The sequence below is a fragment of the Eurytemora carolleeae genome, unplaced genomic scaffold (genome assembly GCF_000591075.1).
Source record: "Eurytemora carolleeae unplaced genomic scaffold, Eaff_2.0 scaffold755, whole genome shotgun sequence".
Classification (NCBI taxonomy): domain Eukaryota; kingdom Metazoa; phylum Arthropoda; class Copepoda; order Calanoida; family Temoridae; genus Eurytemora; species Eurytemora carolleeae.
Genome location: NW_019396643.1, coordinates 91,533 through 104,044, shown reverse-complemented (window position 1 = coordinate 104,044; position 12,512 = coordinate 91,533). Strand labels below are relative to the sequence as shown.

Genomic DNA, 12,512 nt, shown 5'->3' with positions numbered 1-12,512 from the left:
CGAACCTATCCTACTATACTTGAAGCTGTCCAACTCTACTGTAGCTGTCCCAATCTACTTGAAGCTGTCCTTCTCTACTGGAAGCCGTCCAACTCTACTGAAGCTGTCCTACTCTACTTGAAGCTGTCCTACTCTACTTGTGAAGCTGTCCTACTCTACTTGAAGCTGTCCTACTATACTTAAAGCTGTCCTACTCTACTTGAAGCTGCCCTTCTCTACTTCAAGATGTCCTACTCTACTCAAAGTTGTCCCACTCTCCTTTAAGCTGTTCTTCTCTACTTGAAGCTGTCCTACTTTACTCGAGGATGACCTACTCAACTCGAGGATGACCTACTCTACTCAAGGATGACCTACTCTACTTGAAGCTGTCCTACTCTACTAGTAGTTGTCCATCTCTTCAAATCTTCTGTCGTACTTGAATCGGGAATCTGTATTTTAAATTTGTTTAGCCCAATTCATGATTCAAGAATTCAATTTTGGACTTGCGAAGGGCGTTTGATGAATCCAGAAACAAAAATAAAGTTCTTCATTTCAGAATTCCGACATGGTTTTACACAAGAATTAAGAATAGATTATGGTTAATTGATATTTGAGCCCTGACGGTGCAGATTGTCACATTCTACAAAGAAACCTAGATTTTTAGATAAATTTTAAAAAGGTTCTCTTAAATTACTTTGACAATTCCTTTAATGCCTCTTTTATACGTTTTAGATTTCATAGAACCCATGCATACTTAATCTATTCCTTTTGTCAAGATATGTTTAGGAAACTGGATTTGTGGATTTAAATTCAGAAGACAGTAGAATAAATGAATGATATGTAAAAAATTAATGTGGATTGTAGTGTCTGTTTGAACGTCTTGAAAATCAAGTTTTTAAGTGCAACATCGTCTATGTAAACTGCTCGAATGCTGTGCTTTATGTTAATTGGACTATTTAAAATCCTAACTTTAGTGTAACAGTCATAATCTTATTCCAGGGGTCTCAGTGTAGAAAAACAGTATTTTATTTTAATCTGATTGTATAGTTTAACTATTATAGTCATGTTTCAGTAGAGTTTGATAAGACTGAATTTAATGAATAGGAGAGTTCGCCGAACTAACTATACCGCCAGTTCAAATCTTAAATCACAGATTCAATCCTCATGAATCTTTAACTGTGAATCGGTAATTCAAAGGAATTGAGTAATTGGAACAAAATCAAATGTTTAAACCCCAATATCTCTTGAACCCGATCTTGTAAACCTTTGATATTTAAAACTCAGATTATTTGATTTAAAAGAATTCATAGTTTGAAATATTTAAGGTCTACAACATTTGGTTCCAAAGATATAGTGATTAGAAAATCAGAGTTTGTGGCAAAGACTCAATTCCTTTGAACCAGCAGTATAGGTAGTTGAGCATCCAGGAGTCAAATTCATTAAATTTATTTCCAGTTCATTAAAATAGAAATAATACTTACTCTGCCTCGTTGATGGGTTCCGTCATAGCGAGGAAAGCGCAGTTAGCGAGAATAGTGAGCATCACAAGGTAATCAAAATACTGGTTCACGGATACATAGATTGCCAGTCCACGGAGCTATAAATACAAGATTTAGAATCGAATAATTCAACTATTGTTCTGTAAACTGGAGATAAGTCTGATGTTGGAACATAGAGTATTACTGTATGTGTTGGAACTTTAGTATAAGATAGATCTAATCGTCATCATCTGTTAAAATCGGCATTTACAGTGGAAACTTTTATTTTGGAGCTTTTAAAAGCTTAATCCATGAACATTTATTCTTATTTCTTTGCATTTCCTCATTTGCCTGCAGTAGACTTTAATAGCGAAAATTTAGTTTCCCGGTAAAATCGTTTAAGTGCGGGTAAATGGCGCGAGTAACTTTTAGTAACCTGGGCAGTGCTGTGTTCCCAAACTAGTTTCTTATATTTTTGCAGACAAATGGACAGTAATGGTCTTTAGAAATTTGATTTACGAATTTAATTTAATTCTAGACAATACTGTCGAATAGATAATTAAGATAAATATAATATATAAAAATACTTACGCAGTTCCAGGGAGGAAAAATGAATAGAGAGTTAGTGGCTGAAAACCTTTGTATAAAGGGTTTCTGAAATCTTCGAGATACAACACAGAAGGTCTAAACATATATTTAGAAATACTTTGTGAAATAATATTCAATAGCTGAAGTGCCCTTTGCTGTTGCCGTGGAATTTTTAAAAAATCGAATTTTGAAGAAAAAAATTTTATTATAAACATTTTATTTTTTCAAGCCTTTTGTTACCCCGGGATACCCATCAGATCCCTCAAACAGTTTCTGCCAATTTGGTCCAGCCGTTATATTAGAGATAGCTAACATATAAATATACATACATATATGAGCGAAGAGCTTTATTGTGAAAATAACAATCAAAATAACTTTCAGTAAAAAAACTGTTAACTCGCCACACAGTACACACTCTATGTTTATTATCCGTTGTAGATATTTGTGTTTCAAACTATGAAAACTTGAATAGTTAAAGTTTAAATATCAAAGGCTTGCAACGTCAGGTTGCAACGACATAGGGATAACACATTATGAGTTTGTTACGAGTAATCCGTTCTTTAGCCCTCTGGTTTGTTATTGAATCCCTTGGGGGTTTAAATTTCCATCCATTTTAATTTGTCTGAGAGTAAATGATACATTCATGTACTATTTTATTATGAGAGCAAAATTCTGATATAGAAGCATATTTAAAAAGTTAGTTATTAGAAATTATGTATAAAATTTTGAATGAACGGTTAATGGATTGTAAAAATGTCATTTTTACCATTTTACTTACTCCTCCTGATTTTTTAACAGTTATTATTTTCAATTCTTTCTTTAATTTCTATTTCGCAATTTATTTCAAACTTAGATTTCTCTTGGATTAAATAGCCTAAGTTTGAAATATCAAAGCTTTACGGCAACAGGTTGCAAAGAAATAGATTTGATTTTATGTATAAGATAAAGTATAAGAAAAGTATTATTATCACAGAGAATAGAATATATAGAGAGGAATTAAAAGAATCTCTCGGTATGAATTTTTTCAGCCCCTTTCAGCCTGAAAGGGAGTTCAAAGTGTACAAATCATGTAAATGTTCACAAATTATATGCGCGCAGCAGAGTACATTTATGCAGTATGTTCCCTAGACTATTCATTTCAATTTCGAATTTTTTAAGCTGTTAAATAAACTTTATAATGAATTAGGTGAATAAAAACATCATTTGATTTATAGTTATAACGGAAAATCATCGTTTGTAAAGTGGAAGGCATAGAGTCTATGTAAAATGATCATTGGTCAATTATGAAACCAGCCTATTTCATAATTTGGTTTTCTTTTAACAATAATTTTAGATTTTCTATAAAATGATATTCCAGGGCCCAACAGGTTATATAGCATAAATATGTGAAGTACACCTGCAGTATGGAAACAGTACAATTCTAGTAAATTCCTCTCTATATATTCTATTCTCTATGATTATTATATTAGAAATTTAAAACAGTTGTGTTCTTCTTAATAGCTCTTGAATGAGAGGAGTATTGATTACAAAAATAAAAGATATCAATATTACCTGCATTTTACTTAATTTAAACAGGTTTTACCTTTTCATAAACGACAGTATCTATTTCCTCTACTGGTTTGCCGAGTAAACATGAAGGGAAGGGTTCGAACTTTCCCGGGAGTTCTGCTCCATCCTCCAGGTGCGGAGCTCGTTTAGGTAGGAAACCATAATCTCGGATTAGGTTCGCAGTTCTGATGGTTTTATCAAGATTAGAATCCATTTAACTCTTATTATATTAGGCTCAGGATTATAACTATGTATAGCAGGAATTCATATTTTACTACTTGGTTTACGCAACTTTTATCACAAATGAGGTAAGTGATTATTCTCATCAATCCTAATTATCTTGCCTTTTTATGTTTGCAACCTGAGAGTAAATCTTTGAAATTTCAAACTTTGTATTGGAACTAAGTTATTCTATAGTTAGAGATATAAAAAGTCAGGTTGCGGGATTCCTTTCGACACAAGATAGTTTATGTTTTAAATAACACAACAGGAAACATGGATATTACTTAAAACGTGAAAACGTTTTATTAAATCCGTATTACATTTTGGTTCTAAACAGTCTTTTCTACTTGTTTTAAGTATCTCAATGCAGCATTCTTTGAGACTCCTTTGAAATTCTTTCATCTCATTTTAAAATAAACATAAACTAGCCTTTCCGGGTGCTTCTATCCCCTAGCTTTTCTAGTAATAATTTTAGCTGTTAACCTTTGCTCTTCAAGCCTCCCTTTTCTTTGAAAATTGCATTTCGCGGAGTTCTTTTTTTTGTTAAATTTGCGCATTTTTAATGACGTTACATTTTACCATTTAACTATTCAATTAATTTCCTGAGCCTCTTCTGAATAATTTTTACAAAACAGATTATTATATCTGGTGTCATGCATGGAGAGGACTCTTGCATGGAGCGGACTCCCCCTACAATTTTAAGCAATTTCAACACAATGTTAGACATAAAAAGAATGGTTATGACATGGTTATTTATTAATTTATTTTGATTTGAATATCACATTAAAATTATTTATGTCTCGAATAAATATTAATTGTTTGGTGATTTGAAAGGAAGACGACTTACAAGAGGAAATACCCTTTTTTGCCTATACCCCCTTTAAAATACATTTAAGAACTAAATGCGTATTTAATATATGTCAACTAATAACTTTTTATGTTTTAAAATTGCTTTTTGTGTCTACCCTTGTGTTAAGATGGTTAAAACTTCAGGGGTCGGTTCGCCCCATGCAAGAGAGCGCTCCATGCAGGACACCGGTTCTAGCTGTTATAATGAATTAATATTTTCTAAGACCTTATTCGCAAAAAGAACAAAATTCTATAATTTATTTGTTCTAGAAGTAGTAAATCAGTTTTGTTCTAATGCGTTTCTAGATCCTGACTTGTTGATGTTAAACCATGATTTATATATTAATAAAAGGAAGAACTAGGAGCTAAAGGTTTGTGTACCGTGCCTCTTCTCTAGGAGAGTTGGGGAGCTAAACTCAGATTTATGCCCGAGAGCTCGGAGAAGGAAGGAAGACCATTACCGAACCTGTATTCTTATTTCCGTGTATCATAGAACGCATACAAATACAGAGGGAGCAGAATAGAACCTGTATTCTAATTTCCGTATATCATTGAACACATACAAATACAGAGGAAGCAGAATAGAACCTGTATTCTAATTTCCGTAGATCATTGAACACATACAAATACAGAGGAAGCAGAATAGAACCTGTATTCTAATTTCCGTATATCATAGAAAGCATACAAACTCAGAGGAAGCAGGATAGAACCTGTATTCTAATTGCCGTGTATCATAGAACACATAAAAACACAGAGGGAGCAGGATAGAACCTGTATTTTTATATCCGTGCATCTTAGAACACATACAAACACAGATGGATCAGGATAGTCCCTGTACCTTTATATCAGTATATATATGCAAATATATATGCAAATGAATATGAATATATGAATATATGCAAACACAGAGGAAGAAGTATAAAAAATGAAGCCTTATCTCGATGTATCATGAAACAAATACAAACACAGATGGAGCAGGAAAGAATCTGTATCTTTATATTCGCATTATGAAACAAATACAAACACAGAGGGAGCAGTATATAACATGATGCCTTATGCATGTGTCATGGAACAAATACAAAAACAGGTGCAGCAGAATAGAACATGTTTCATATCATTCTTGTATCATGGAAAACTACCAAACAAGGATGGAGTACTTAGGAAAGTTTCAACTATTTAATCCAACTTTTAATGATTTGAAAGAGCAATTAATTATAGCAGAATGATATTGAGTCTTTGCCAGGTTGCAAAGATGTAGGTATCAGAAAATTTGAGATTGTAACAACGAATAAAGCGATATTTAGTAAATATTAATCTAGAATTATTTTCGGATAATCAGTTATTCTGTATTTTGAGATTTATTTAATCTATGTTTTGTTTCCAGCATCCCATGTAACCTGGGCCGGATATAAAATACAAAAGATCTTCTATGTGTTTTCTAGTTTTCTTTTGCAATACCTTACAGGGTGAAACAAAATAAAAGATCTTCTGTTTCGCAGATTTTGATATCTTTACAGGGTGAACAAAAACAAAAAGCCTTCATTGGTTCTAGTTTACTCGGTCCTGAGTTTCTTCACGGGGTGCTTAAAAAAATTGTAAGGATGTCAGCTCATCAAGCTGAAATAAAATTGTAGGGATGTCAGCTCAATAAGCCGAATTAAAAAATACTTGTGTCATAGTCCATGACAGTCAGTTTTGGTATACGACGTTGATGCGAATGTCATTTTTTCTAGTGTCATTTATGCTAATGTCGTTTTTCTAGCGTCATTTATGCTCGAGTAATTTTTTAGTGTCATTTAGCTAGCCTCACTTTTTCTAGTGTCGTTTTTGGTAGCATATAGGCTTTAACTTTAGAATAGAGAAAATTTAAATTCTATGTATCCGTGACTAACTGTAATTATCTCTAATGATAGTATTTAATCAGCTGATTGATTCAAGGTTTAATCTTGATAAATTTCCTGAGATTTATCTTCTCCAGTGACTCTTTAGTAAAAGGTCGGATCTCAGGCTGTATTCGAGGTTTCACTTTCACAAGCTAAACAAACCAGAGGGAATAAAACATACAGGGTTTACTAAAAAGGATGTGAGTTAAAGGGACTGTAAGCGTAGTTTCAGTTGACCCTCCATGCAAAGATTGCAATGTCCAATTTACAACAGTTCTCTTAAAAGTTTTGTCTGATCAAGTAAAAATTAAAATCAATGTTTTTGTTCATTTAAAATGTTTATTTCATTTCCGGTTGATTAAAGGAGGCATTGAAGAATCTTAGAAATTGACACTTTTTGAATCAGAAAACGAAGATCTTTTCCACATATTTGATCAGATTAAAGTTTCAAGGGTCGCGGTGTAAATCAGGCATTGTCATCTTTGCATGAAGGGTTACTTGAAATCACGCTTACAGTCCCTTAAAAAGACGTCTGTGCATATTTCAGTCAGTTCTAATTCTTAAAAGAAAGTCTTGTTCATTACAAATTGTAATAAGAAACCTGAACATGTAGTTCGTAATATCTCATTTTTGAACAGAATGTTAAAAATATAAAATTTGTATACTTCGATATTAATAACAAACTATTAAGGCTTTTTCATACAAGGCAACATGTATATTTACATTAACATTTTGCTGGATAGATATTTGGCATCAACAAGGTTAAATTGAATGCAGAAAGCATCAAGATCATGGTTTATTAAAGTATCAACCGTCGTGGTTAATTTATGTGCAAATTCAAGATTTTCATAAATCCAACCATAATTAAATCTCTTGTTAAAGGGATATAGGCATAATTGACTCTCCATTTATAGAGTGGGATCTGTCTGATTCGCAACGGTACCCTTTAAAGCTTTGTCTGATCAAGTATGCTCAAGATATTCAAGATATTATCGAAATTGTTGTTTTTCAAGCTTTTAAGGGGCTTTGTAATGTCTGCTTCAGAAACAGTGGAAAAAATTGTCAGAATTAAGCACTTTTCAAGCTGGAAAAACAACAAACTTTCCACATCATTATTCATTATTCAGATAAAGTTTTTAAAGTCTACAGTTTTGAATCGGGCATTGCCCTCCTTTAAATGGTGTTGACATGAATTTACAATGACAGTCCCTTTAAAAGAAAAGATTAGCATAAACGAATCTGTGAGTGGGATGCATCGTGTTCAGTTCTCACATTTATAAATACTGTTAGAGAATTAAAGAAAGGTTTAGAGGAAGAGAAAGCCTTTAAAATGCGAACAGAAAGGGGGGTTTGAAAGGTATTGTTGTGAATCACCTATGGCATATTTATTTCCAGTCCCTTCGATCTTTCTAATATTTTTTATATTACGTGTGACTTAGGGGTTACCTTGTCTTTTTTTGGATTGGTATTCTCCGGCTCCGGGTTCAGGGTTTGCCCAGGAACAACTGAGATATGATTACAGTCTAGAGGATCAGGTTCCCCTTCCTATACTCACATATCAACCATTATACACCAATCAAGGGGGGGGGGGTAGTATGAAGATTTAAAATGTCGTCAAGGCAAAACAAGAAGAGAAATTTGCCGGTAAAGAAGGTAAATAGTGTATATTTCAAGATTGCAATAAAAAGAAGGTAAATAGTGTATATTTCAAGATTACAATCTATATATAAATTTGGCTTGTCTGTTTGTTTGTTTGTCTGTTTGTATCCAATAGACGTCAAAACGGCTGAACCGATCGGGCCCAAATTTTTGTGAGACATCTAGGGACCCCAGGGAAGGTTTATGAATGATTGAAATTTTAAAAATTTGTGTTAAAAAGTTTTTTTTTTATAAAATTTTGAAAATGCGCGAAAAAATATTATGAAATCCGCAAACTTTTTTTGTTTTTGTTTTATACTGTACAAAGAGAAGATGCTCACAGATAAAGCCACAATTAAAAGTTTAAATAGAAGATGGGCGCGAAGCGCCCTAAAAGCCTAGAAATGTTGCTTGTCTGTCTGTTTGTCTGTTTGTTTGTATCCAATAAACGTCGAAACGGCTGAACCGATCGGGCCCAAATTTTTTGTGGGAGATCACGTGACCACAGGGAAGGTTTATGAATGATAAAATTTTTTTTAAATGTGTTTTAAAGGTTTTTAATTTTGTAGAAAAATTTAAATTCTTGAAAATCCACGAATTTTTTTTTTTTTAAATCCGCAAAATTTTTTTCTTCCTTGTTTTAAAATGTAAGCAAAAAGAACATGTTTACAATTTAAATAGAAGATAGGCGCGAAGCGCCCAAAAAGCCTAGTAGTGTATATTTCAAGATTGCAATAAAAAGAAGGTAAATAATGTATATATCAGCGATGATTTTCCTCATATTCTGTTATCTCATCTTTCGCCATTTCTTTTCGTTTCCTGTGACGTTCTCGCCTAACCGCCGCGATTCCGGCTGCAAAGCTCGCCCTGGATAAAAAATATAAAAGTTATTCATGAATCAGATAAAGATAGATCTAATACAATTAGTGTCATTATTTATAATTAACAAATGTGCCGCACTGCGCACTGCTATTCTAATAAGTATTATTATATTTATTAGTATTATTTGATTATATTCGGAGAAGAAAAGAAAAAAATGTTGATTCAGCACTGTTAAAAATACACAGGAAAATAGTTGTCAATATATTTAGATTTAAAACCTATAGCAGAGAAATTGTGTTTACATCTTGTTAAAGTGGTGCAGCCCCCTGCAGGGTGTCCCAAAAACATGGGAGTTTTCTAATCATCTTATATTTACTTTTTTGTGGACACATTTTTAAAGATACTTTTAGCCTAATCTATTTTTCTTTAAATAGGTTCGTATTAAAGAAGAAATTTCTAACGTTTTTCAGATATTTTTTAAAACCCCCGGAAAAAAAAGAATAAAATAAGAATAAGAATTTAATATATAAAGATCAATTCAACTGAATAGAAAGAATAAAGCTTTAAATATTAAAATATCTGACTAGGAACTCAGCTATCATTCAAGGTTTCTAAAAAAGTTTATTCATACACAACCTAAGGCTTGTAAATACTAAAATTGGGAATCTAAATAAAATAATTCTAAAGTTTAAACGTGCCAGATTTAAAATAAAATCTGCGCAATTATGTAGCTTTATTATTCTTTTCTCTCTCATCTAAAATTGTACTGGCATTTTAAAAGAAATCCTTATTTTTATAAGGTGTGACCAGCAAGGAGAGATTGTTATTGTAACAAATAAGAAAATTTAGATTTTTCCAGAAAAAAATTACACATTTATAGAAGGTTGCAAGATCTCATGCTAAAATCTTGGTAATTTTGATAATTACTAAAAACGAAAAAGGCCAAGGCGTTACGAGTCACTCACGAAGAATGAGACGTTATTAAATGTAATGTTGAACTATCATATAATCTTTTAATTGAAAAAAATTATTTTGCTTTAACAAAAACAAGTTTACAACTGCATGGGAACTATGATTGGGAGGTATAAAACAAGTTTACAGCTGCAGAAAATTATGGTTGGGAGGTATAATACAAGTTTACAGCTGCAGGAAACTATGATTGGGAGGTATAAACCAAGTTTACAGCTGCAGGGAACTATGATTGGGAGGTATAATACAAGTTTACAGCTGCATGGGAACTATGATTGGGAGGTATAAACCAAGTTTACAGCTGCAGGGAACTATGATTGGGAGGTATAATACAAGTTTACATCTGCAGGGAATTATGATTGGGAGGTATAAACCAAGCTTACAGCTGCAGGGAACTATGATTGGGAGGTATAAAACAAGTTTACAGCTGAAGGGAACTATGATTGGGAGGTATAATACAAGTTTACATCTGCAGGGAACTATGATTGGGAGGTATAAAAAAAGTTTACAGCTGCAGGGAACTATCATTGGGAGGTATAAACCAAGTTTACATCTGGAGGGAACTATGATTGGGAGGTATAAAATTCCGTACAATCGTCTGGGTAACCCTGAACTAAATCAGTCATTAAACCACAGAGACGCCCATTATAGTTCTAAAATAATCTTATTATTATTTCCTTTTCAACCCTTTAAAGGCAGAGGGTAACGTGATTATCAAAACTAAAATATCCAGCTAATAAGAGGAATTTGGTGTTGATATTGCGAAAGGTTTTCTTGCAATATCATCTTGGAACTCGCTTACCCATATCATCGTTGTTGCAGCTGAAGCTAAACCTAATTATATTCATAACTATAATATTTTTCCTAAACTAACTACAATTTAATATTAAATAAAATAATCTAATTATGGTTTATATTTGAGTTATGTGAAAGGTTTAAGATATCCCTGTACTTGTTTATCCTTCACTTACTGAGCAGAAAGACTGTTTTGATAAATATGTTGAAAGACTAGTATATCCAAGTACGTATGGAAGCTCTGAGTGAGAATTCAATGGCTGGAACCTGGTAAAAGAAAAGAAAAATATCTGTAACAGCAGGGGAGGTGTGGCTGAGGATAAGTGAGGAAGGGGGGAAGGTGTGGGTGAGGATAAGTGAGGAAGGGGGGGAGGTGTGGGTGAGGCTAAGTGAGCAAGGGGGGAGGTGTGGGTAAGGATAAGTGAGCAAGAGGGGGGAGGATAAGTGAGCAAGGGGGAGGTGTAGGTGAGGATAAGTGAGGAGGGGGGGATGTGTAAAGGAGGGAAGGAGCGGAATAAGTGAAGGATGTGTAAGGGGGAAGGGGGTAGAGGAGAAGGCGTGGTTAAAAATAATGAATGAAAGTTTAGAATTCTGAAAACATACATTTCTTCTCATACAAGACCTGCTGGAGGATTTTTTTTTTAAACATGAAACAAGGAAGAAACAAGAAAATAGAAAATACATGAGGAGAGATTTCAGAAAATCTTGCTTTAGCAAACAAACACTCTATTTACCTACATAACTCCAAACCTATACTTTTACTAAACCTACACAACTCTAGATACACTTTTACTAAATCTACACAGTCCCAGATATACTTTTACTAAGCCTAAACAACCCTAGATATACTTTTACTAAACCTAGACAACTCTATAGATATACTTTTACTAAATCTACACAGCCCTAGATATAATTTTACAAAACCTACACAACCCTAGATATACTTTTACTAACCTACACAACCTTAAAAATACACTTTTACTAAACCAATACAACCTTAGATCCACTTTTTTTAAACCTTCACAACCTTAGATGTACTTTTACTAAGCCTACACATTCTTAGATACACTTATACTAAACCTATACAACCCTAGATATACTTTTACTAAACCTACACAACCCTAGATATACTTCTACTAAACCTACACAACTCTAGAAATACTTTTACTAGCCTGCACAACCTTAAAAATATACTTTTACTGAACAAACAGAACCTTAGATCCACTTTTACTAAACCTACACAACCCTAGATATACTTTTACTAAACCTACACAACCCTAGATATACTTTTAATAAACCTACACAACCCTAGATATACTTTTACTACACCTAAATGACCCTAGATATACTTTTACTAACCTACACAACTCTTGATATACTTTTACTAACCTAAACAACCTTAAAAATATACTTTAAAAAAACTTACACAACCTTAGATACACTTTTTTAAACCTGCACAACCCTAGATGTACTTTTACTAAGCCTAGACAACTCTAGATATACTTTTACAAAACCTACACAACCTTAGACATACTTTATTAAACCTACACAACCTTAGATATACTTTTATTAAACGTACACAACCCTAGATAAATTTTGACTAAACATACACAACCTTAGATATACTTTTACTAAACCTACACAACCTTAGATACACTTTTACTTAACCTACACAACCTTAGATATACTTTCACTAAACCTACACAACCTTAGATACACTTATTCTAAATCTAGAGAACCC

The 12,512-nt window shown here is 33.0% G+C and overlaps 1 protein-coding gene across 1 annotated transcript in view; it reads right to left on the bottom strand.

The window, feature by feature from the left end:
* Positions 1 to 12,512, bottom strand: part of LOC111706769 (sodium channel protein 60E) — a gene marked incomplete at its 3' end in the record, with an annotated part of 89,511 nt that overhangs the window by 62,803 nt on the left and 14,196 nt on the right. The window contains exons 4-9 of the mRNA XM_023479705.1: positions 8,962 to 9,052; positions 7,994 to 8,092; positions 6,623 to 6,699; positions 3,628 to 3,778; positions 2,049 to 2,141; positions 1,461 to 1,576 (exon numbers count right to left, since the gene is read on the bottom strand). Of these exons, the coding sequence (XP_023335473.1) occupies positions 1,461 to 1,576; positions 2,049 to 2,141; positions 3,628 to 3,778; positions 6,623 to 6,699; positions 7,994 to 8,092; positions 8,962 to 9,052 (627 nt within the window). The remainder of the gene's footprint in view (positions 1 to 1,460; positions 1,577 to 2,048; positions 2,142 to 3,627; positions 3,779 to 6,622; positions 6,700 to 7,993; positions 8,093 to 8,961; positions 9,053 to 12,512) is intronic.